At 37.6% G+C, this 27,305-nt stretch overlaps 1 protein-coding gene across 3 annotated transcripts; it reads right to left on the minus strand.

Moving 5' to 3' along the window:
• Window positions 1-6,682: 6,682 nt before the first annotated feature.
• On the minus strand, window positions 6,683-27,286 carry BROX (BRO1 domain and CAAX motif containing). Of its 3 annotated transcripts, XM_033430430.2 has the most exons (14): window positions 26,948-27,251; window positions 26,271-26,333; window positions 23,901-24,017; window positions 21,012-21,118; window positions 20,589-20,685; window positions 17,630-17,725; window positions 16,582-16,654; window positions 15,478-15,583; window positions 14,677-14,766; window positions 12,851-12,936; window positions 11,934-12,015; window positions 11,481-11,631; window positions 10,105-10,264; window positions 6,683-9,111 (listed from the first exon to the last, which is right to left on the minus strand). In XM_033430430.2, exons 3-14 carry the CDS (start codon window positions 23,999-24,001, stop codon window positions 9,025-9,027), a joined length of 1,236 nt encoding a protein of 411 aa, XP_033286321.1. In that variant the 5' UTR covers window positions 24,002-24,017; window positions 26,271-26,333; window positions 26,948-27,251; the 3' UTR covers window positions 6,683-9,024. The 3 variants fall into 3 exon arrangements, with proteins under 3 accessions (XP_033286321.1, XP_033286323.1, XP_033286319.1); XM_033430432.2 differs by lacking the exon at window positions 26,271-26,333 and having other exon boundaries at window positions 26,948-27,286; XM_033430428.2 differs by lacking the exon at window positions 26,271-26,333 and having other exon boundaries at window positions 23,901-24,020.
• Window positions 27,287-27,305: the final 19 nt, after the last annotated feature.

Raw genomic sequence — 27,305 nt, forward strand, 5'->3', positions numbered from 1 at the left:
TTGCAAAAACTTACAAATCACATGAGGAAACCAACCATCATGAGGAGGGTTCAGCAAATGAAATGAAAAAAATGGGAGAGTCCTCATCCAAGAATTAGGAATAATAGAACAACATGAAACTTTAAAAATGAACATGGTTGGGCTTCCCTGCTGGTGCAGTGGTTGAGAATCTGCCTGCTAATGCAGGGGACACAGGTTCAAGCTCTGGTCTGGGAAGATCCCACATGGTGCGGAGCAACTAGGCCCGTGAGCCACAATTACTGAGCCTGCACGTCTGGAGCCTGTGCTCCGCAACAAGAGAGGCCGCGATAGTGAGAGGCCCGCGCACCGCGATGAAGAGTGGCCCCCACTTGCCACAACTAGAGAAAGCCCTCGCACAGAAACGAAGACCCAACATAGCCATAAATAAATAAATAAAATTAAAAATAAAATTAACATGGTTAATATATTCAAAGAGATAAAGGAAGCAAAACATTATAGTATCCAAAAGGAACAGGTTGATTTGAAAAGGAACCAAACAGAAATTCCAGAAATGAAATATATGGGAACATAGGATATGTTGGATGTAGATTAAACATAGTGAAGAAATCTGAGGAAATCTCTCATAAACAGCATAAAGATATATATATATATATATATACATATATATATTCTGTTAACATGAAAGAAAAGTTATGAGCTAAGAATAGATGAGAAAGTTCAATATACTTTTAATGGGAGTTCCAGAAGATGTGAACAGAAATAATGGGGGAGGTGATGTTTGAAGAGGTAATGGCTATGGATTTTCCATATTTGAAGAAAGACACAAATCTTCAAATATGAGAAACATGAAGAATACTAGAGGGATAAAAAAATAAAATCAAACCTAGATCATAGAAATTATAGAAAATCTTAAAATTTATAATAGATAAGGCAGATTAGGCTAAAGGCTAACTTCAAATCAGCAACAACTGAGCCCAGAAGACAGTTGATTATTGTCATAAAGAATTCAATATCCAGCTGAACAATTTTTGAGAGTAAAACAATGACATTTTACGACCTATAGAAACTGAGTTAAGCATTCCTGCATCTTCACTGAACAATGAATAATATAAGATTCTGTGTCAAATAGAAGGAAAGTGAACGCAGAAGTAAGAGTGAGATGCAAGAAACAAATGTAAATGAACAAGTAAACAAAGTGAAACTCTTAATAGTGACTCTTAAAAACACTACTTTGGTAGGGCACAGTATAAAAACAAAGAAGTATTAAGTATTAGCTAACAATAACAAAAATATGAGGGGTTGACCTCTTTAAGTATTGTTTTGGAATACTTTGGAGAGGATAAGTATGCATGCTGACAATTTAAAGGTGACTAGCAAAATAATGGAATTAGAATGTATGGCTTCAAAGCCAGTAGAAGAAAAATAAAAAAGGAAATAAACACTCCAACAGAAGGCAGGAAAAAGGGGATAAAGAGAGCAAAGGAAAAGCATGATTAATGAAAACACCAATAAAATATTAGAAATAATTCCAAATAAGTCAGTAATCATAATATATATGAGTGAATCAATTATCAGCCATCTATCAAAATGAAGACCAGCAGATTGACTTTTTAAAAGTTTTATGGGCAATAAACACAGAATTGAATATACATATAAATATATATTCATACATACATATGTTTATGTATGCATGAATCAGTCACCAAATCTTATTTGTACAATGCCATTGTTAAAGGTCAGAGTTACAAAAAGCCTGTCAAGGGTTAACTTTGTTATCCAAAGCAAGGTGATGTGAGACCTTCTCAGCCCAGGGTCCCCTGAGGAGTCTTAAAGGATATATTCATGGTTTTCCCTGACCGACTTAGTGGCAGTGTATCACAAAAGAACCTTGGTGAGAAGTAAACTAAAACTATTTGGTGAGAAGTAAACTAGAACTACTTAGTTTCTGATGCCAAAGAGCAGAAAAAAAAAAAAAGATCTTAACTTGGTGTTTAAAATATGCCGAATATAACAGTATTGTTTAAAATATGCCGAGTATAAACAGTATTGCAGAAAAAAAAAAAGATCTTAACTTGGTGTTTAAAATATGCCGAGTATAACAGTATTGCAAAAGTAAATATTTTCAATGCCATGAGAAATAAAATATGCTCTATAACAATCAGAAGAAAATAAAAACATTTTCAAAAAACAACTCACCATTATTCCTCTGCTTTTTCTTTCATTGCTTTAATTGGCTTTGGTTTTGAAAGTAGTGCAAAATTTGGTGTTAGAATTGGTTCGGTAGATGACAAATTAATACAACTAGCCTTTGTGCTGACGTGGAAAGGTTCTCTTGCATGTGTCTTACAGGGCGGAACGAATTTGAGTTGTGGGAAGGTGAGTTATGTTTACATGTGCAGCATTAAATAAACCCAGTGGCCCTCAAACTTGTCTTCATGTTAGGATTACCTGGGAGTCCTTTTTTAAAATTCCAAGGCCAGGACACACCCGAGACCCACAGTCTATTGGGGTGGGACATGGGCCTCAATTATTTTTGAGGCTTCCCTGGTGATTGCAATGGGCAGGCCAGTTTGGGGACCAGTGCCTGAAGGAGAGCAGGACGAAATGTGACTTTTAAATTGAACAGACTTGTGGGATTTCTCTGGTGGCGCAGTGGTTAAGAATCCTCCTGCCAATGTAGGGGACATGGGTTCGAGCCCTGGTCTGGGAAGATCCCACATACCCTGGAGCAACTAAGCCCGTGCGCCACAACTACTGAGCCTGCGCTCTAGAGCCCCCGAGCCACAACTACTGAGCCCGCGTGCCTAGAGCCCGTGCTCTGCAACAAGAGAAGCCACCACAATGAGAAGCTAGCACACCGCAGCGAAGAGTAGCCCCCGCTCGCCACAACTAGGAAAGCCCGCGCGCAGCAACGAAGACCCAACACAGCCAAAAGTAAATAAATTTGAATTGAACAGACTTGTGATTTAGTCATGTGGTGTACTGCAGAAAGCTCCAATAGCCAAGCTTGGGCTAAGAAGTCTTGCTTATTTTCTTACAGGAGGATTTTTTTTTGCTTTCTGCTTTCTGAGGCCTCCCTGCTTTGCCCCCAGCTAAAAAGCTTACACATCAAAAGTTTAAGAATAAGGCCTAACAGTCTCATTATAGTCAATTTACTCCTTTCCAGACCATCTCCCAAGTCATACATTTCTGAACCAAATGAAGTACCCCAAGCCCCCATTCACCTGGCTCACCCCTGTTATATTACAGACTAGTGATATCTGTTGGCTTTCTGAAGAAAACAGTAGTTTGTTTTGCAAAATAGTGTTGTGCATTAAATTGACATATTCGTCTTTAAAAGAGAGTGCTAAAGGAGCAGAGTGGGCAAGAGAGATGGGGAGGAGAAAGGAGGGGAGAGAGAGAGGGAGAGAGAGAGGGAGAGAGGGAGAGAGGGAGAGAGGAGAGAGGGGAGAGGGGAGAGGGGAGAGGGGAGAGAGAGAGAGAGACCTACCTGGCTTACAGTCGATTTAGTGAATGCTTTTCTGCCACCTAATGGACATTTCAGGATATGCTATGCAAAATTCATCTTTGTAATCACAGTGTGTGTCAATATAGAGGGGGCTCAATACTGAACTGCGTCGAATCTACTTATTTTTTATTTACCAAAATCTTGGGAGCGTTGCCAACTTCACACCAAGTACCTAGACTGGGATGTTTTGGAAGTGATATTTCAGAGGGTCAAGTATTCCCCACAACATGCTTTGTACCTCAGTTTAATTCGTAGGAGAACCTCTAGTTTTTTCTTTAAAAACCCAAATCTAGTTTATCAAGGATTGTTCCCAAGTATATAATGTAATTAACATACCATATAATCTCCCTGACCTTTCAATATTGGAGTACACCAGGGCTCAGCTCTTGGACTCACCTACTCCTCATTTGGCCCTATGGCTTTTTTTTTTTAAAATAAAGTTATTTATTTATTTTTGGCTGCATTGGGTCTTTGTTGCTGCGTGCAGGCTTTCTCTAGTTGTGGCAAGCAGGGGCTTCTCTTGTGGAGCACGGGCTCTAGGTGCACGGGCTTCAGTAGTTGTGGTGCACGGGCTTCAGTAGTTGTGGTGCACGGGCTTAGTTGCTCTGCAGCATGTGGGATCTTCCTGGACCAGGGCTCGAACCCATGTCCCCCGCATTGGTGGGCAGATTCTTAACCACTGTGCCATCAGGGAAGTCCCAGCCCTATGGCTTTAAATACTATCTACACACACATTTATAGCCAACATTTTTATCTCCCTGAATCTCAGATGCATAGATCTACCGTCTACTTGAAGTCTCTTCTTGATGTCTCTTTTTGGACGGCTAACAGACAACGCAATCCACGTCTAAACCTTTTGCTCATGCTTTCAGTGCACCCTTCTCCTTCCTGAAACTACCCCACCCACTCACCCAGCTCCCACTCACACACTCACATCTACTCCTCTGGCAGTCTTCCCATTTCAATAAATGGCAACCCTATTCTTCCAGATCCTCAGGCCAAAAACATTGGAGACATTCTTGATTCTTCTCCTTTAATCACACCTCACATTAAATCCAACAAGAAGTTCTCTGGGTTATTGCCAGAGTCTTAATACCACCATTCCACTGCCACCACGCTGGTCTAAGCCATCATCTGTCACCTGGATTATTGCAGCAGTCTGCTAATTGGCTTCCTACCATCTACACTCAAGAAGCAGTAAAGAGTTGTTAAATGTTAAATCATACCATGTCACTTCTCTACTTAAAACTCTCCAGTGGGTTCTCGTCTCACCCCGAGTAAAAGCCAAAGTCCTTACAATGGCCTACAAGGTTGTAGATCTGGCCCCAGTACTTTTCTGGCCCCATTTTGTTCTACTGATACCTTCCCCCTGAGCTGCCCCCGTCTCATTCCAGCCACTGGCCCTCTTACTGCCGTACCCTGACCACACAGGCTCTCTGCCCTGCAGGGACCTTGTGCGGGCTGTTCTCTGGATGAGTCTGTCTTCCCTTAGACTTTGTTCCCTCACTTCCTTCAGGTCTTTGGCTCGAGGTCTTCCCGGGGCTCCAGTCGTTCAAAGAACCAGCTGACTTCGTTCACCACCACCACCACTCGACAGCTTACGTCATTGTTTTGTCTCCTTAGTACTTATCAACATTGAACACAATCTATATTTCACTTATCCTGTTTTTGTTTCCCTCTTCCCTTCCTTCTCTGACCCGCCCACCAGTCAGGGTGGAAGGGGTTTTACCTGTGTGCTCCCTGCCTTATTTACCTCCTGCCACTACAGTACCTGACACAGCTGGAACTCAGTATTTGTTTAATAAATGAATCATACGGTCAGTTCACTTCAATGGGTGGGGGAAGGTACTATATAATAGATTGGAAAAATAAAGAGAACAGTCTTTAAAAAAAGTTTTTTTTTTCCAAATGAACCAGGTTAACGGAACCGGCCCTGGGTAACTACCAAGAGTGCGTCAGCCTTGTTTGCCTGGGCCTGCGGTGCCCCCTCCTCCCTTTCCCTCTTCCCCTGAGGGCGTCTGAAGGCTGAGCCTCTGGTAAAAGCAAGGATGGGACAGCCAAAGCCCCACTTCACAGCTTCACAGGGCAGCATTCACTGCCAGTTTCTCCACGCCATTTCACCTGAGGAGATGGGCCCACTCCAATTGGTGACTCACCCCAGGCAGGCAGAGTGAGGCATTCTGGGGAGGATATATGTGAAATCTGAATAAATAAACACATGTATAAACAAACCACTGCTCCTCCTTGAGAAATGCTGACAGAACATCACCTGGCCGGACTCTTCTACCTTTATTTTCAGTATTAGACCATAAACATGCACCCAGCCACCAGGGGTAAGAGTGACATTACTGACATGCCTGTCCTATTGGGGTGTTTCTCAACTTTTCCTACATCATAGCAGATGATCTAGGAAATTCATTGTTTGACATTCTGGAGGTGACCAGCCTGGGAGCTCCAGCCACCTTAGGCCCTGCCCAGTCAGCCCCAGAAGGCTGAGATCAATAGCTTGAGGCAAACGACCAGAGAAGCTCTGGACAATATCAAGCCGCTGGGTGATCTAACATTTTCTCTGGGGAGCACTCTTAGAGGGAGCTATGAGCTTACACCCACCTCAAGCACATCACAGTCATCAGATACACTGAATCGCATAAGTGATAGCTCTGGCCTTTTGGGTAAATACAATCCAACACCGCTTTCTGTTCTATAATTCAGAGTAGGCGCCCCCTCCAGATTAACTATTTTAATCCCTTTAGTTTACTACAAAAACATTTTTTAAAACAAGAATGTAAATTCGAAGCAAATTGCTCAAATATCAGATTAAAGTCTTTAGATACAAAAGTATAGTAAACCAAATGACACAAGTTTATTTTTACGCACATATCGAGACAAAAAATGCCTCATTTTCTAAAGTATGATTACTCTAGAAGGAAATATTTCTGAATATGATTTTATCTGAGTATATTTATATAGTACTGAAAATGCTACCTCAAAGTTTCCAAAGTAAAAAGTTTTCTGCAGAGTACTGTACAGCAATAATGATAAGGTCTCTAGCTTAGCTCACCACCGTATACAAGACTGCAGCATGCTGGATAATACTGTGAATAAAAATATATGCAGGCTGACTGAAACCCTACTTCAAGATTAAAAGGTGGTAAGTACCAATAAGCATAAGTAGAAACCAAATAGGTCAAGGAACGTTGAGTGTTTAATGAATTCATGTAGCATAAAACAACTGATGCAAATGCATCTGTCATTTTAAAATACAACTGTGAAGAAATATGATTTTACATTGTATTAACCTTGTTACTGGCTTAATAAACATAAAAATATTTATTGAAAAACAAAAATTCCAATGAAATTGGAAGTAGAATCACTTTTATTTTCATAAATAGATAATTCAGTATATTAACAACACTTTTAGCAGGATATGTTAGTTGTCATTATCTGGTTTAAACTAAGTATGCAATAGTTAACACAAATAGTTATTACATCTATGACATTCATGCAACTTCTTTACATTTATTCACTTCCCCAAATTTCGAAGACGATTTCAAAGAATATTATATATAATGGGATAGTCAGTCAAAGTGTCACCTTTGCTGAGTCAACAGAATATTTACTATCTGCTTATCTTAAAGTTGCCAATTATTGATTAAATGTAATACCAGTATTTACTGCACTTTACAGAAGCACTGAGCATATTACATGTTTTCATTCCATATATGGAAGTATGACCCATAAAAATGTCAATATGTGAAACTGACACATATTGTGTCAATAAATTTAGCCTAGTTACTAAATTTTCAAATGTGAAAATTTAGTAACTAATAAGCACTTGTTTCTAAAATAAATAGATCTTACAGGCCAAGAGTAATAAGCTCACATCAAGTACGGTTTGAAGTTTTGTCAGTAAAAGGCATAGAGCACAAAAATACAGGGAAATTAAAGTGTTTTTTCTATAAACAACAAAATAAATGTCTGTTCAGTTATTACTCCACTGATTCTGAAAACTGCAGCTTCAAATATTAAATGTTATACAGCAAGGAGTAATTAGCATTTCCATATATAAAAAAAAAACCTCACTGATTCTATGTAGCTTTTTTTCCCATGAGTATAAACTATGATTTAAGTAATCATTTATTTTAGCACAATATTCAGATAGGTATAATCTATTTTTCATAATGAAATGTTTATTCCTATCTCAATACTTTATGCAGGTTTTACTTATTTGTCACAGAGTTGCTGTGTGGATTCAAAGGTTTATCTATGCAAGCGCTCAGCACAGTGCCTGGCACAAAGTAAGCTCTCAACATACCCTACTATTACTACTCCTATTATTTGAACCAATCTGTCATTTATAAGAGAAAAATTAGGTGATGCCCCAGGAGAATACTCAAAAGAAGATAAACCTACATGTGTGATTTTTTTTATTAAAGTATTATGTATCCACTATTTCCCAGGTTTGTGTATATACTAAACTATTTCAAATATTACAAGGTATTTTTAAGATATACTGTACCTGTTTGCTCTCTAAGTTTCTGCTATGGCCTTTGGCCTAAAGCAATACAATTCTGACAGGATAAGTGTATTAGAAAACTATATAAAAGCCATGTACACTGAAATCAGGTTAACAAAGGCATTTTACTCTAACTTCTGTAACAAAGTAGTAGAGATTTACCAGTGTAATTCAGGACAACCGATCTTGTTTAGGCTTAAAGTTCTTTCTTTTCATCATGCACTATTTGACTTCTGCAAAAACATTTTCACTGTCTTCTCACACAAATACTAAGAGCTGTTACCAAGTTCTGTCCCCTAAGTAAAAAATCCATTAGAAAAAAGTACTTTAAAAAATATTGTAGGTTTGCTTACTGAGACTGAAATGAAGTACAGGGCTATCAGCAAAAGAGTAAGCTCTTAAATGGTCTCAACATACCTATAAACACTGATTTCTAAGTAAATTATAGATTCTAACATGTATAAGGGATTTGGTATGAAGATTTTTTGATCTTTAACTAAAAGTGATTTTTTTTTCCCCCAACCAGAAAAGGTAACTGACACAGAAGATAACAAGTCAGTTGTGCTAAAACTGACATATCGGAGAGGGGTAAAAAACCTTGTCTGTTAAAAACTGACTCCTGTCATTCTTCTGGTATCAAATAAGAGGAAGGAAAATAAACTTTTTTTTGTGAAGATAGAAAAACACACCTGAAACCACATGATTCTGGCCTGTAGTGTATTAACCTGAAACTTACTACTACCCAGAGTTCAGGAAGAAAAACCCAACCCCCAAATATGCCCTTTAGAAGCACAATAAAAATTTTTCACAGGTTGTCCTGATTAAAAAGGAGTTCGGAAACAAAGCATGAAACACTTCCACTGTGTTAAAAATCAAGAACAAATAAACTGAAGGCAGATTCCCTCTGAATGTACTAAATTAATCTATAGGCTTCAGAGAAATCATTTCAAGAAAGATGAAGTTCCATGGTTTATCTTATCTGGAAGAAAATTCAAAGTGCACACTGTATCAATGTATTTTAGGAGATGTAGCACCCAGTGTCCTTCTGAGGTTTGATATCTGGTTCTTTCATAGGTTTCACCACTTCTTCTGGTTTGGGTTTAGCCTATGGAGAAAGAAAAATACAGTGTAAGTACATAAACTAAGATCTGGAAAACAAACACTAGATCTATTCCACTTCAGACTAATATAAAGATGATATACTAAAATACACAGCACGGAGACTAACAAAGCTGTGCCAGAAGCTACATACAAACCAATTCAATTAAAGACATAACAGGAAAGCAACACTTCAGTGAAGATGAAAACCTGATGGGTAGGCAAAGATCAAGCTAATGGTACTCTTATTCTTTCTGAGGAGGGAGAAACTGAGCCATCAACCTGTGCACATGGAACCCTCAAGTTTGAAGATTACTTGTGACAGTAACAGGCTACCTCTTAGGACATTATTTAAGAGGCTGAACAGGATGCAAAAACTGTTATTTTAAGGAATAATGGTTTTAGTATGGGTAGGAAATTATATTAAAAAAAAATTTCAAGGAAGCAGCTATGGCTACAAAATAATTCCCATCTCTTTTTTCACAGACCCCCTCTCTTTTGGTAGCCAAACCTCAAAATTTCCACTTAATCTACCATTTGGTTTAGTACACTAAGATGTACTTAGATATAAATGAATAAAAGCAGTCTAATTTTACTCCTGGATGATGTCACAGAATGTTGAAATTAGGTCAAATCTTCAAATACCATGCACTATGCTGAATCAAAAACAGCATTGCTATAGCAATATAAACATGGATGAGCCATCCTTTTTAGACCTGTCCTCCCACACTCTTCTTAAAGGAGGCTCTGACGAATTGTAAAAAGGCAAGATAATGTGTTGAAAACAACATCACTCAACTATGTAAAAAATCAGAAGACAACTAGCGCCTAGAGGTTTACCTCTGAAAGAGTTCAGATTTTACACCAAGCACTGTAATTAGCTAATTTAACATTTAGACAAATACATGCATCTATTTAAATAGAGGACAATATCAAACTGTGAAGTCTGAATTCTCTTTTGAAATTTTTGTGAATGAATGGAAAAAACCCAATCCCGTACACTGTCATCCTTGGGTCTTTGGGTGAGATCAAAAGCAGCCAATGTTTCTGGTGTCCAGTGCACACTTGTAGGAGGAAATTCGAAAGGTACAGGTTCTACGAGACCATAAACTGCTTTGAGTTCCAGTTGTGGGGCTTCTGTTGGAACTTTTTGAAAGTAACTGCAAAAAGCAATGGAAACAGCAATTCATTCAGTTATTTGTTAACTATTTGAGTGTCTATTTATGTCCAAGACCTTGTGGAAGGAAATGACAATTTAACGATGAATTACATAGAGAACAATTTCCTGTCTCACATAGTTTACAGATGAGTAGGTGGCAAAGTCAAGAAACCCTGTCAACAACTGTGCAATGTAACTGAAGCTATGAGGGATGTGGAGTGCTGTGAGAACACAAAAGAGGGGCAATTAAAAGAGGGGCAGATTTGGGGGGTTAGGGATGCTTTCCAAAGGAAGTGATAAAAGTTAAACTGGGCACGTTCAAGGATGTGAAAGCACAGCATGACCAGATGCAGAATATAAAGGGAAGAATGCAAGACAAAAAGCAGGGACAAAATTAATTCTACAACCTCCATAGGTACTGATCTACGGTTTGAACAACACTGATTTAATAATGGAAAACTGCTTGACAGGCCTAAACAGAACTGACAGAAAATTAATTTCCCTGCTTTATACGTGGCTGAAAAGAGAATGAGATGAGTATGCCAAGAGAAGGTATGTATATATAACACACAGAGAAGGAATGGCAGGGAAACAAAGGTAAGAGAAAGTTAGGACAGTAGAAGTGGGCTATATATTAATAATTCATGTTTGAATTTTTAAACCTGCTTTTGTATGTTATCATCAAAAGCAGAATAAAAATTAGGTCTAACACAAGTGAATTCTATCACCAATTTAAATAGAAAATTAATGCTCAACTTCAATGCAACTTGATATAAAATGTATGGGAATAAAGACTAACAAACTGTGATATTATTAAAACGATATTATTATTTAAACATTATAAATACGTTCAAACCTCAGTATCTTCGGGGGATTGGTTCTGGGACCCCAGCAGATACCAAAATCCAGAGATGCTTAAGTCCCTTACATAAAGTGAAGTAGTATTTGCATATAACCTACGCACATCCTCCCGTGAACTTTAAATCATCTCTAGGTTACTTATAATACCTAATAGAATGTAAATGCTATGTAAATAGTTGCTAGCCTGCAGCAAATTGAAGTTTTGCTTTTAAGGACTTTCTAGAATCCCTCCTCCCTGCCCCCCCATATACTTTCAATCTGCAGTTGGTTGAATTCCGGATGTGGAACCCACAGATTACAGAGGGCCAACTGCACATACTATACCGACTACTAAAATCATACTGAGCTGTACTCACATAAATCCATTTTCTCTCTGACATTTTTCAAGGGTGTTCTTCACAAGATTTCCAAGTTTCCTAAAGAACAAGTGTCCTGAAGGTTTGACTGTTGGTCCAGGGCCTTTGGTTTCTCCATATTCTTTGCATAATGCTTCTGCCTTTGCATAAACTGCATGTGAAAGGGATATACAGTCATTTGATTATAATTATTGATTATTTATACTAAAAAGGCTATTAATCAGAGATGCTCTTTAACTAGCGTAAGAGCACTACCAACAATAGTATAAGGGGTAGGTAGGTATTTTCTACAAGTTCTAGGTTTTCGAAGCACTTTTTTCTTTCCTCCAATTACTTCACTGATTCTCATTCCCTTTCATGAACTCCGCCAACATCTGTTTTAACTGCCCATTCCCTCTATGATTAAACATTAGTTTTTAAAAGAGGAGTTAATATTCTGGCAGGAATACTTACATTTTTCTGCCTCTTGAAGAGACCTGATTGCTTCACCACATTTATCACTAGCCAACAAAGTCTGACCATGATAACAATAAGCCTGATAAAAGAAACAAATTTTTATTCATTCTCTCCTCAAATGATGCTTTCCACTATCATCATTTTCTATATGCATCAGACAAAGAAATGCCTTTGTCCATTGTTTGAAGTATCAATGCAGTCCCTTACATCTCTTTACTTGAATAAGCTTCCCCCCATCTCTGTTGGTATATAAAGTGGAATTATGTCAAGCCTTAAGCCAAACTAGCCTTCTAACCATGGACTGAGAGCAAAACTATTTGCTGAAACCTGTTTTTAAAATTAGGGCAGAGGGGATAAAGGAGGGAAATTAGTGTGCTAATACAGAGGGAGAAGGAAGAAGGATTTGAGGTTAAAGACTAAACAGGTCTTAAGAAAAATGTTACCAGGCTGGAATAGAACATGCTTATTCTTTAAATGTCTACCATCAATGCAGGGATTGCACATGGTCTTATGCAGTGTGTTTGAAAGCAGATTATAAGGTATAAGAAATCTTATTTATGATTCTTCACCAACCCAGGTGATACACTGTATGGCTAAGTCTTTAGATTAGCATCAGTAAATATCTTTCTCAGTGAACAGGATGAAACGAGAGAATTCTCATGAAGTTTGCAGAAGGTTCCAGCTTAAAAGTGGGTTTGAATCAAACAGTAATTCCATTGCTATAACCCAGCTCTACATCATCTCCTTCCACTCGCTTTACTCCACAATGGCTGCACTGACTATCAGGGAACATTTACTGAGAGCTGTCCATTATCTGTAAAATGCTAACGAAGAGTCAGGCGAGATGACAGAACTGGTGCTCGAGGGGCTGGAGAGACAATAATTTACATTGTTTCTGGGCTAAAAATACTTACATAAGCTGTGTAGAAACACATTTTCAAGTGAAGATATTTTCTCCATTTAGCAGAGTATGCAGGCTCCAAACTGGATAAAGCATGATCTAAAGTTACATTTTAAAAAGCAAAATATAATTTCACCCTGATTCACTAGGAGACTTATAGTTTATGTGTTCAGATACTAAAAGACCATTCAAGTCTAAAACTCAAGCATTTACACTTTAAAAACCTTGCTTTGGGCTTCCCTGGTGGCGCAGTGGTTGGGAGTCTGCCTGCTGATGCAGGGGACACGGGTTCGTGCCCCGGTGCGGGAAGATCCCACATGCCACGGAGCGGCTGGGCCTGTGAGACATGGCCACTGAACCTGCGCGTCTGGAGCCTGTGCTCCGCAGCGGGAGAGGCCACAACAGTGAGAGGCCCGCGTACCACAAAAAAAAACCCCACAAAAAAACCCCTTGCTTTATTTAAAGTGATTTATTTTATTTACTTATTTATTTATTTAGATTTGATGGTTAATGCAATTTAAGTTTGAGATAATGATAAAAATAGCAATGACTAAGAACTTCAAAGTAAATATGAATACTATTATAGTATCTCTTTCCAACCTTTTTCATAATACAGCAATGCCAAGAATAGTCCAGTCACCCAAGTCAGAAGCAAGGATACTCTCCTAACCCTCATTCACCACCCCATCCCTGCATCTTGTATAAAACACACATGCTCATATACCCTGCCAAACACCTTTTGAATGTATTTCTTCCTCTCCATTTCCTACTCTGCTATCTTTGTCAAAACCTTCATCATTTCTTCCATAGTACTTATGAAGAAATGATTATAATCTAAGTAGAGTCAGCCTACTACTCCTCCACTAGTAAGCCCATTTCTCATCTTGCAACGATAGGGACCTTTCTTAAATTCAAGTCCAGTCAAGTCAGATTGACTTTACTATACCTTTTAAGGGGTCCCAAATACCTACCGAATGAAGGCCAAACTTCTCAGACAGGCTTACAGACCAATTCATAGCCTCACATATGCACACTTTCGTAACCTCTGCTCCTAGCTCTCATCCTGTTTCAGCTAAAACATGTCTCAGTTCCAGAATGTGCTAAGTTCTTTCTAATCTTTGTACATACTACAGAATGTTCTACTCTTCCCATATGCTAAAGCATCCCAGCAAACCTAGAATTTCTATTTCTATTTCAAAATAAGGCTAAACCACCACCTTCCTCTAGAAAGCCTTCTCTAGCATGCCCCCATCCTTTAGGTTTTTATTTCACCCCTGTAACCACACCTCATTTCATGCTATAATAATGTGGTTACATGTTTGTCTCCTTCCCTAGACTGTGAATCTCTATACCCAGCAACTAAAAGAGTAACCATCTGATAAATAGAAACATATGCATGTTTCCTAAATAAGTGACTGAAAAGAATAATACGTTAAGGAGAAGATCTGAGTGCTAGTCTCAGCCTCCCACCTGCTAGCAGTTAAATTACAGATTAGTTATGTTAATTCTCTGGATTTCAGTTTCTTGTCTAAATAAGGATAGTAACTACAAGGTTGTTATAAAGACCAAAAACATTTCAAAAGAAAAACAGCTGTTTAATTATTAGATGTTAACTGGTTAAAAAGGATAGCATCATCCTTTTCACTAGAAGTTATGGAGCATATTAACCGTGAACAGCTCTAATTCTTTTATTTTCTTTTAAACAAGATTAATAAAATAGTGCAGCTATTACTACAGCTTTGCAAAAGATGAAACAATCTGAGAGTCCTTTTGCTTTGCTTGTTCCCTACTAAGCCAAGAGCTTAATGTGAAAATCTAAAGACTAAAAATAGAACTTACCAGCTTTTTGATAGAAATTGGCTGTTTCATATGCCAGGGCAGCAATTAGTACAGGAGCATGTTTCAGTTCAATTGCTCGAGCAATTGTTACTATTACCAAAACACAATGAAGTGAATGTATGATTAAGTTCACTTGCATTTACCTTAAATTCAGTTATAATAGCAAAAGACAGTCTGATATCTATTCGGGACTTTAATACAGTTTGTTAAAAGTTTTAACATGAAAAGTAAGCTACAGAGAATGCAAACATAAACAAGCAGAAAACACTGAGCTTGTTGGTTCTGATACCACTTCCTTAAATAAATCACTAGCCAATTACTAATCACAGAAAACCCCTACTACAAAATCGCATGATGTAAGAGGAAACAAATACTTTCAGGGCACTGGAGTTTGAAATAAAGAAAAACAAAAGCCAACAAAGTTTCTTTATTGTTTTCACATAAGTCTTCATTTATTTCCTGCCACTGAAAGGCAAAGATTTCAAGGTAAGCCAAACAGTGGAAGCAGAAAAGAAATGAGCAAGGTAGAGTGGGGGGAAAGATGAGTTATAGACTTAATTATGCTGCCAGAAATGGCATGAAATCAAAATCCTCTTAAAAAGAATCATTAAACTGTAAGGCCTTTTCCAGCTAATGAAAAATGAAGGCAAATGCTAACGGTAAAAATCAGTTTTTTAAATTCTTCACTATAAATTTCTCAAATCCTGAAACTCCAGCAATTCCAGCTAATTCTGATTTTAAAAAAAAGAACTAAATGCCAATATAGACTTTCTTAAAAAAATCTTACAATATTTAAGATACCTTCTTGAGCTTCAGCTTGACATTGGATAATGTAAGCTTCTATGAGTCGTGCCTCTAAATCCCTCCCCTTTTCTGCGGGTGTAATTAATTTTGGGATATGACTTTCCTGAGAGAGAAAGAAAAAAACAACAACAAAGAAGCCAAATTTTATTTTAACTCAGCTGTTAGAAAGAAAACTGAAGTTATGAGATATTCAATTTGGGGTTTTTCAGAAATTTAGGGTACAAACAAAGTGTAAAATGGAGCAATGTTAAGCTTACAGAGAATAAAAGTTCCTGTACACTAAAACTTTTAAAGCTTCTTATAAATTTTTGTAAAAATAAGAAATTCAAGAGCAAAATTTGGGTCATAATAAATTGCTTAGATATGGAAGTCATATTCTCAACTTAGAAAATGTTTAACTGAAACGGAAACCAAATTTCCCTTTTGCATGACAGCCGAAACTGTTCATTCACATTAATAATAGCAGATATAAAGAAGACTACAGTTCTGTAGCTCACTCAGGATCACAGCTTTTTCATCACTGTAAAACTATCTTATCATGAGAAAATGCAACACTGGCCTCCAGGAGCCTTCAGTAAATAGTAGTTTAATTAGAATGGGGTGGGGGTAATTCTGGTTGGAAAATACGTTAGTCTTTCCCCTAATTCTCATCACATCTCCAAGCAATTTAATGTAATTAGTGTGTACTGATTGCCCCGCTGGCATTTTCAATGAAATACAGAGAATATACTCAGAAAATCTGGTTTTGCAGAATCATGATGGCTCCTGGCAACTGCTTCATACAGCAAGGGAAATGCTCAGAACTATCAATTTTTGTGCTTTGTTTTCTCTCATCTTTTCAGAAGAGACTGAAAAATAAGCAGTGAAGTACCACTTGCATCATCTAATTGTAAAATTCACTGATGATTTTCTGAAGTGGAACACTTAATATTCTGTAATTGGCTGCACTCATCAACAAGGTACTTAACATAAGGAAAACAGAACACATACTAGTTCTTTCTACATGATGAAATAATTCCTTCACCCCACCCCGCAAAGAATTAAATAAAAATTATTCAAAAATTAAAGCATTAAGAACATATTTTATTATTATTATTTTACCTTTAAATGTTTAAAAATCCCAGCTGCAATTTTTAAGCTTCGATGGACTTCTTTTGCTTCATCCTCTGTTATGCTGAAAGATAGTGGTTACATTAGTTACAGGATGAATCCCGTTTCTGGTATTAAAACCAACAACTAATACATTCTCATAAATCCACAGAAGTTAGTCATTTGTGTTTTTCACTACGTTTTCTTCTTTTTGACACTTAAGAAACTAACAAATGCACATGAAAAATATCCAAAGAGAAGATACTACAAGTGAAAAAGAGAGCTCCTGTTTAGGGGTCTGGACAAAGCCTTCTTGTTTTTCCTTCCAGATAACCTTCTGTGCATAAACAAGCATAAAAATCAATATACATTTAATGCATGCACATACTTAAAAAACACATACATACACAATATTCACCACTCTGCTCTTGTTTTAATCACCTAAATTACTTCAGAGACAATTTTACATCAGCACATAGAATTCAACTCCATTCTTAAATGGCTGCATATTATTCCCATGTTCAGGCGCATCACAGTTGGTAGTTGCCAGTTTCATATTGCTAATATCCAATTGTACTATTATAAAAACTGTATCTCATTTTATTTCACAGTTCCTTAATCCTTCAAAACATCTTTCACAAACTTATAAGGCTTTGTATTTTTCTGTGAATTACCTGTTTATTTTCGATTTGTTGATCTTTTCCCTGTTGATTTGTAAAAGCATTATAAAAACAATTTGTCACATGCACTGCAATTTTTTTGACCAATCTGTCATTTGTTTTCTAACTTTGTTTATGGTACTTTATGTGGTCAAACAGTCAACCCTTTTCTTGGTTTGGGGTTTTATTCAGAAAGACCACCCCCATGACAAGATTATTAAAAATTTTTTCCCTTTTAACAGTGGGCTCCATAATTCTGATACTTAAAATATTAACTTTATGAGGCAACCTTACATTTATTAGAAGTGATACTTTTTATCAGTAGCCTAGACTTTTTAATAATGAAGCTCCATACGTTTGAAAAATAATAATATGCACATAACCCTTCCCTTTTAACTTACTTTTCTTTGCCAGCCAGTCTTGAAGCATATTTGGTATACCATAAAGCTACATTAAATCCCATGGAAATTAATTCAAAAACAGCATCCTGCTGGGCACTAGAATTATAAACATGATCGTTAAGTACTGTCAATGACTGAGACAACTCTATATGAAGCCTGCTATACATCTTACACAAAATCATAAAGAGCTAAATGCTAACTGAAAAAATGAAGAGTTCTTGTGTTTAATATAGGTTGGGAGGTAAGACACAAGCACACACACACACAATTAACACTGAATGACTAAACATAATGGTCCACGATGTACTTCATAATAGTAAACATGAGAATAGTAGTTCCCAAAGGTTACTGTACGTTGAATAGTTTTAAAAATACAGATTACTGGAACTTATCCCACAAAGAAAGTCTGGGAAGTGCCCAGAATCTGCATTTTTAACAAGTATCCAGTTGATTCTGGAGCAGGTGATTCTTACACCACATTTTAAGAAAATGGATTTCAGAGGAGAGATCATTTCAGGCTAGAATGGTTAAAGAAGGCTTAATGGTATAAACAGAGTTTGAATTGTGCCTTGAAAGATGGCTAGAAGGGAAGCAGAAGGACATCCCAGATGAGGGACTGATGCTGTTAACGCACAAGAAAGGATAAAGATTTTTCTGGTGGCAGTAACCCAACTAGCTTGATTGAAGTTGCCAGTTCATAGAGAGAAATCGAGGAGCAGGAGAGCAAAAAGCCAAGCTGATGTGAAACTGTAGAAGATTCTGAATGCCAAGCCAATTGGTATACTACAAAGAAAAAGGTCTCAAAAATAAGTGTATTTTATATCTTATTTGTTTCCTTCAGATTCTATAACTAAACATGACACAAAGATGGCAAAAAGCTCACAAAGCAAATAATATTTTTATTCACTGTTGTTCTGATGAGACCCTGAAAATTCTTTATACACATTATCTCACTTATCTCAAATGATGAAGTAAAAAACCTGACGTAATACCCTTATTACACATATAATACTAATAAAGATACAGAAAAATTACCCAAAGGGAAGAAACGAGAATCATGATTCTGCTTTGTATTTTTTATTTAATTGCTGCCTCCATCTTAGAAGGAACAGAGACATGGAAACTTTTTAGATTAAAAAAAAATTTGTTACAAAACATGTAATTAAAAAATACCTTATAAACTACCCTGTTTAATATACATAATAACATACAAAAATATGACAGTTATGAACAAACTTCTTAAAACAGTTTACCATGCCAAAAAAATTTAATGCATAGTTTAACGGCTATTCTTTCCAGCACTGGGAACTTTCCAATGAATTACATCTACTAATTACATCTAGTAATTCTAGTAATGGTGATCTAAGAGGCATATCTAATTTATAAGTTTATCTTTAAATAATAAGATAGTTTTGCTAATTTTTATGGGGTCTCATGAAGAGCTCTCTCCTGTTTACCCTTCGTTTATTTCAATCTGCCTTGCTCCCAAACACTCCATTTCTATTGTACCACATCTAGGTAGTAGTTAAGAGTGTATACAGTTGAAAAAACATTTTTCAGAAAATATACTCACAGCACACTTTTCATTGAGTAAGTAGCAATCAAGGATTAAATAACTTAAAAATCTCAGATGTACTGAATACTCAACATTATAACTTAAGGCCTTTATCACATAATTCTTCACTGTCTCATAAAACTATGCTGAGAAATGCTGTCACAAGGAATGAAAATTTAGCATGGTGGGGAAAACTGCCAAATTTATGTAATACAAAACACTTTAGAATCTGCCAAAGTTTTGTAATGTAACAATGGTAGAGGTTTGATTCTTTAAAAAAAGTTTTTAATGAAAATATTCCTTAATTTTAGATGAAGTACAAAGGGGTACATAAAGCAAAACAGAAAATGAAGACTTACTTGGAAAACCTTGGTATCCCAGAATATTAAAATCTGGAAAGGACCCACAGTCCACAACTTCCTACCCAATTTATGAATTCTATTATATACAATATTCCCAAGGAAGGAAGGAAGGAAACTAACATTTATTGAATGTCTATTAATGCCTGGCATTATATCAGCCCCTTAATACAAAATTTCCTATTTTGTTCCTCACAAAAGCCCTATACCTGTAACCCCAACATACAGTTGAGGAAGCAGATGTTCACACAGGAGAAGCTCTGAGGCTGATCTACGTGTGTATGAATCCAAAGTCCACACTCCTTCCACTGTAATGCCTGCCTTGGTTGTTTGCCAATCCCCATTTCCTCCCCTTCTGATTTTATAAAACGGTTAATTCTAAAGCAAATTGAGATAAAGATATATAACTATTTAAACAACCCAATGGTGTTTAAAAAAAAATAGTTAAAAATTTAGCACCATTATGATTGGTTTCCTGTTATAATTAGATCTAACTAGTTTCAAGTGAATGATGAGAAAGTTCTGAGGGGAAGTTGTTAAAAAGAGCAGAAACAGTGAAATTAGGAAGAAAAACAAATACAGTACTGTCAGTCAAAAGAGTATGGAACTGGGGTGGAACTGGGGTGGAACTGGAGAGAATGAAAGAAGGAGACTGACCAGAGACATCTGAACTATCCATCAGAAAAGGAAAGTAGTGGAGAAAGCAAAGTTCTGCTCTGCTTGGATGGAGGCAAAGACCAAAATCTAGGTTTGGGTTTCAAATTCCCAAACCATTCTTTGTGTGTTATTAAAAGTCAAGGCTGCTCAATCTAATTAACGTTTATACTGATTATCTCAAAAATGATTTGGTCCAGAAGAAACAAATTCTGTTTGTACTTAATAGACTGCATTAGGAGTTTAGGTCAAAAGTTTTATATTAATTTCCTGATAAGGCAAAATGCTGATCAGACTTACATATTACTTCTTCCACACAGAGGCTACGAGTTAATCGCTAGCTAAACAGTTACAAAAATGGCTTGAATTTAGTACTGTTGGTGCTGCTTACCTTGGAACCTGTCCCTGTAATGTATCAGTCCACTTGAAATTTTGAATATATCGTAACTTGCTTTCTTGGGTAGATTCATCCAATGAGTTAATGAAACCTATAAAAAGGTAGAAAACATTTTCAGTTTTACGTGTCTGTTTAGAACATTTTTCGGAGAATGACTTTTTCAGATACCCGAATGAAACTCCCAGCCCCTCTATACCCTTCTCCTAAGGTAACATAATATGAAATATGCACACATTTAATTTTCAAAATGTTAGAAAGACCACATACTACCTTTACATTCTCACATTTCTGATACTCAAGCATACTGAAGAATATAACCTAGAAGACTAAACTATTCAAATCTGAAAAGTCTAAGAATCGAATATGAACTTCTACATAGTTGACTTTTAAAAACTTAAATTGATTTAAATAACTAACCTTGTAAAAGTGAAAAATATGAATCTGCTGCATTCTTCATCATTTGTGGATTACAGTTCAAATCAGTGAACAATTCAAGCAGTCGTGCTCTAGATGATCTCAAGTCACTTAAATGAGACAGAAAGAGAGATTAATGTTAAGTAAGCTGTATTACAATGAATCTATGTAAAAGTGGCTTAAAAGTTTCAACTGTAAAAGCTTAAACACACACACACACACAGCCCTTCCTCTAAGATATTACTAAGTATACAGGAATGAATTTAATTGGACTAACACTGGAGGTAAGTGAAATTTCCAGTAACAGTTGTTTTAAAAGTTGTACTAAAATAAAGTCAGTCCAACTAAAGGAGCAAATCATGAATACAATTATATAATAAAGATACACAGCAAGTTTTAATTTTAAAAAATCAAACTAACACAAGCTTTTAAGATGGGAGGAAAGAATTACGAATGAGTAAATTAATCTGACCAGTTCACAATAGAAGTTTTTTGAAAAATGGAAATTTAACATTTGTACATAATTTTAGTATCCACTTACAATGTCAAACTTTGACATTATGTCAAAATGTACTTAAGTACAAAACCATATTTTAAAATTGCATTCTATAATACAACACACACACAAACATGCAAAAACACGTGACCACTAGTCATTTTAAAACTGCTCCCTCATCTCCATTCTCCTTTGCTTCTCTGCAGCAATAAATGTTGCAGACATTTATTGTTTCTTTCTCAAAATTCTTTTCTCCCTTGATTCCAATAACGCCAAATTTTCCAGATTCTCCTCTTAACTCTAAAAGTTCCTTCTCTATTTTCTTCCATGTCCCCTTCATATTCCCACCTCCAGCAATGTTCAGTCTTTGGCTTTCTGCTCTTCTCTCTTCTGAGGTCTCATCTACGAATATAACTACATCTAATCCTAGATCTACATTATCAGCTCTAACTTGGTCCTGTTCCAGTTACACATGTTCTTTCAGAAGGCAACTTGCTTAGCGAGGGATCCAGAAATCATATTACATGGACCGTGACTAAGGACAATTGGGTGTAAATGACTAAAGACTAAATTTAAATTGTAAGCACCAAGACAGCAGGAACTGTATACTCAGAACTTAGTGTCTGGGATAAAGCATATACTCAAATTTCTGTGTCGAGTGAAGTAATACTAACATTTCAAATATTTTAAGATTTAGAAGGACTGTAAGTAGCACTGATGTTTACAAAGGAGCACAAACTTAAACCTGAATGGTCTAGATGGAATGTTTATTGGTACCAGCTCTAAGGAGGCTGATTCCAAGAAAGTATATAGTAACAACTATATACAGCTGACCCAAAATGGGATGGGCTACCTTATGAATCTGTCATTGTTGAGTTATTTAATTAAAAGCTGGGAGGGGTAATTCTTGGACTCGGAAAAAAATCTGAATTTTTTTCCTTTTGGCCATGCCACGCAACATGCGGGATCTTAGTTCCCCAACTAGGGATTGAACCCAGGCCCCCTGCATTGGAAGCGCAGAGTCTTAACCACTGGACTGCCAGGGAAGTCCCCAGAATTTGAATCCTTAAGGCCTATTCTAGACTCGAATACTTTGCTAGCTATTTCCAAGTAGGCATTCAATCATCACCTGCAAACCAACTTGTGCAAAATTATATTCATATTAAAATGACAGAATTCGAGAAAAGTGTACCTTAGAAGTATCTAATTTAGATTATTAATTTTACAGATGAGTAATCTTACAGATGAGTAATTAGTAAGAGACTTGCCCAATGCTACAGATAAAACAGTTAAGCTGGGACCAATGTCTAGGATTAGGGGTTGGCAAAGTACAACCTGTAACTTGTTTTTATACGGCCCACAGCTTAATTTTGCAAAAATGAACAAAGAAGAATATCCAATAGTGACTGTGTGTAGCCCACAAAGCCTGAAATATTTACTATTTAGCCCTTTACAGAAAAAGTTTGCTGACCCCTGGTCTAGATCAACCTTTTACCCCAATTACTTCTTTTCACAAAAAGTAGCAATTCTCTTGGTTTTCCTTTACTGGTACCACCAATGTCTTGATCATCTAGGTTCTGTATCTCATAGACTAAATGAATCCTTTTCAACTTTCCAGAGCAAATGAGACATCTGGCCAGTTGATGCCTCCTTCGAAATCTCTCTTGCATCTATCTCTTTTGTGCCAGTTAAACTGCTCTACTCATACTCCCTAGAACAAAGGTTTACCTAACAGAAATGACTTTCTCCTCTCCCTTCTTACTATCTTAAGTCAGGGGTCAGCAAAGGACCTGAAGATAAATATTCTAGGCCTAGTAGGTCATAAAGTCTCCCCTGGGAATACTCAATCTTACTGTAGAGAGGAAAGGCAGCCATAGACAATATGTAAATAAGTGGGGGGGGCATTATGTTCTAATAAAAACTTATTTTTATGAAAACAATCACTGGGCCAATCTGCAGGACACAGTCTGGCAAACCCTGATCTAAGCCATACAATGCATTTAAACCCCAGCTCAAGTCCTCTCTGCTACTGAATACTCTGAAGGCTATTTCAGGTCATAGGGACCTCTCCCTGCTCAGAACTCAATTAATTTACTATCTGGCCAATGAACAATATCCATATATGACTTTGTGGAGTCTCTTGTACTGTTGTAACATATAGCTTAACTCTTTTAATTGTGACTGTTTAGCCTCTCTGGGACTCACTCACTGACCTAAACTTGAGGACCCAGTTTAAATAATCTATGACTTAACTTTTCACATGTCATTTGTAAATATATAAGGAGTCTAAGGTTAGGGACAGTGTGTTACATACTTCTGCACTGTGCATGACCCTAAAAAAGTACCTCGTATCCATGGGGGGCTCAGTCAATACTTGTGAAGACTGACAAACTTACCTGCAAATTTTTGAAGCAGCAGGGCCAGTGACTACGCCATAATAGTTAAAAGGGACAGGAGCTGTGGCTTTTAATGGGTTCCTATGAAACCAATGTGTCATTCTCTCCAGGTGTTTCCTATTGACAAAAAACAAATGTATAAAAATTAAACATAAAACATTTAATAAGCACTGTAAATCATATTAAAATATTTTTTAAAGTAAAAGTTGAAAATTACTACAGGATATATACATTTTAATATAAAACATATATAAAACAGACATATACATAAATAAAATGCTTCACTGCCATACATCAATCTCGTTTTAACTGTTTATAGCAGCCTATGCTTAGATCAGGCCTATAAAAAAACAGCATTTGTAAATGTGCTCACAGTAGCTGCAATGCTGAAGATACTGGAGCAGTAATGTTTAAACTTTAATGTGTATAAAAATCACGTTGGGGCAGGAGGTGGGGGCTTCTTGTTAAAATGCAAGTTCTAATTCAACAGTCTGGGGTAGGACCTGAGACGCTGATGCTGCTGGTCCCCAAACTACACTTTTGAGGAGCGGAGTACTTCACTTTGGTTGGACAGCTGCAAATGAGAAGGGCACAGGAGCAGAGGAACGTGATTCCGAAAGAGGTTTAAATGGTGACCCTTATTTAGACTGCTAAGATTACTTGACAGAAATAGGTGTTAAATTAACTGTATCTCCCACATGATATTGCTGATGCCAACTGATTGGCTGTAGCATGTGTTCTATAATAAATATACTTTCCACAGAATAGCTAATAAGAATCAATATTTTCATGATAAAAAACCCCACATGATACTTGATCAATAAAATCTATCCTTAAAATGGTAAAAAATGGCTGAATTATGAACATATTTAGCATGTGTAACTGAAGAAACCTCAGGTAGAGTTGGAGTTGGGACAGGCCTGTAGGGGGGGCTCTCAGGTCCCGCTAGGAGACCTCAGTTAACAGGAGAGAAGTAAACCTACATCTCTGACAAGAAGGTACCTCTAGGTTACTATCAGAAGGAAGAAGAAAACTTCTCTCCATCCATGGCAGCTCAGCCAGTCAGACTGTAGCAGGCCAACCAATGAGAAGCCTCCATACTCTGGACTCCCAGGTTCCTCCAATGGACTCTCTGGTTATTACAGCCCCTCCCAACTCTCCTCTTTTCCCTATAAAAGCATGCTCCCCTTGCTTGTTCTCTGTATTTGCTTATGGTCACCCATCTTTGCATATCGCTGATTGTGATTTCTCTTCTAGTCCCTAATAAACTCAGTTTAGTTGGTTAAAAAAAAAATATCTATCCTTAGAACATACTTGTGGTTGACAAGGGGGAGGGCAGGTAAGGGAGGGAAGGACTGGGAGTTTGGGATTAGCAGATGCAAACTAGTATATACAGGATGGATAAACAACAGAATCCTACTGTATAGCACAGGGAACTATATTCAATATCCTGTGACAAACCATAATGAAAAAGAATATGAAAAAGAATGTATATATGCATAACTGAGTCACTTTGCTGTACAGGAGAAATTAAACACTGTAAATCAACTATACTTCAATAAATTAAAAAGAAAATAATGTCTATCCTTAAAACCCAAAATATTTAAAAAACTACCTAAGTGAAATGCCAACTTAAAAAAATTAAGTTCCACACCTTTCAGGTTAAAAAAGAAAAGAAAAAAGGAGTGTGTCACTTGCTTAAAAGTCCTTGGGAAGATACCGAAGATAATACAGGAAGGTGTAATTGAAGACTTAAATATGGCAATTAGATTTCGGGAAGTGGGAGACAAAATCGGTAAGATTTAATTAATTTGAAAGCATTATATACAATGTTGTCCATGGGTTTTTCTTATCGGGGAAAAAAACGTGGGCTGCACAGTGTAAAAAATATCTACTTTATGCACCTCCCTTACCATATTTATTCATGGCAAAACCGGCTTTGGAGAGCACCAGCTATTTAAGGATGAGGAAATGCACTGTGTATTCAATGAAAAATTGAGCAAGTTCATTTGAGTAACTCAAAACATTAAACAAGTCCTTCAAAAATATATAACCTTCTAAATATCATCCACATAAATCTCCTTTACAACCTAAGTAAATTAATACTGCATCTCTGTGCATATAAACCAAGCCTCCCAGACATAATGGCACACAATACACTTGACCGTGACAAATTTTCCACAAATACTCTTTTAAGGCGGCCTCCCACGTCCTGGATGAAAATGTCTTAAGTTCTGCATATCTTTACTTCAGGACCGAAGACGGTAAGTACCGTGTTCTCTACCCCTCCCTACCCAATCTGTCCGGTCAGAGACCCGCACTCCAGTTTCCAAGCATTCGAAGGGCGGGGTAAAAGGACGACACACCCACCTGCAGGTGCAAGGAAGGGTGCCGCTGAAGCCACCAGCACAACAGTCGGATCGAGGCTGCCACCTAAGCCGAGACCACAGGAAGAGTCCGATTACCGACAAGGGTTCCCCACTCCGGAGACCCTGGGTCCCGCGACGAACCTACCGCCCCCGAGCTCCCAACGTCCACTTCCTGTTTACCACCCAGCCTCTTCCTCCCGGGCCCCGTCCGGTTTAACGCCGTTAAGAGCTTGCGCAGGCGCACACCTTAGCGTGCACCTCCTGAACAGGCATTTTCGTGGAAAGCCGATACTATCTACCCGGGAGAGGCGGGCAGAAGGTGCCTAAACAAACTCCTAGGTAGCCATAAGACCCTCCCCCCGCCCCCAACCGCTAGTGGAGACGCGGGCAAAGCGATTCAGTGAATATAGCTGTTAATACCATTGATTCGTGGGGCTAATGTGAATTTTTTTCTCGTTTGTTCCAAGGCACTTTTTACACAGGTTCCATAGACTCCCAGATAGTGGTCCCCAAAAATCTCCTTCTAGTGCCTTGAAACACTTTAAGGAGACTTTTGGGGACCACTATCCGGGAGTCTATGGAACCTGTGTAAAAACCTTAACCCTATTGCTTGGGACTCCGGGGAGACAACGGGGTAGGGATAGTACTGGGAAACGCCCATCCTCATGACATACTTACCGGATTTCTCGATGTCTGTACAGCACCCCTCCAGAGGGAAGAAAGGCAGTGTCCGAGTCCGCAAACGAGAAAGGGAGGGAGTCGCAGAGCCCGGATTACCGAACTTGAGCGACGGAAACCAGGCCTGCGGGAGCCGATCACGTGGTCAGGGCGGCCATGACAGCTACCGAGGCGGCAGTGCGCGCCGCTCTTGGGTTGAGGCTGCCGCGTTGTCGCAGTCCCCTTAAAACACTCCGTTCCTCAGCCCTTTCTTAGATATTCCTCCACAGTCTTCCCTCTTGAGCTACGGTCTCCTCCAGAGACAAAGAGCAGAGATGGCCGCGCCTCCCACCCCGAGGAAGAATGCCGCAATAACAAT

The sequence above is a fragment of the Orcinus orca genome, chromosome 1, assembly GCF_937001465.1.
Source record: "Orcinus orca chromosome 1, mOrcOrc1.1, whole genome shotgun sequence".
NCBI lineage: Eukaryota > Metazoa > Chordata > Mammalia > Artiodactyla > Delphinidae > Orcinus > Orcinus orca.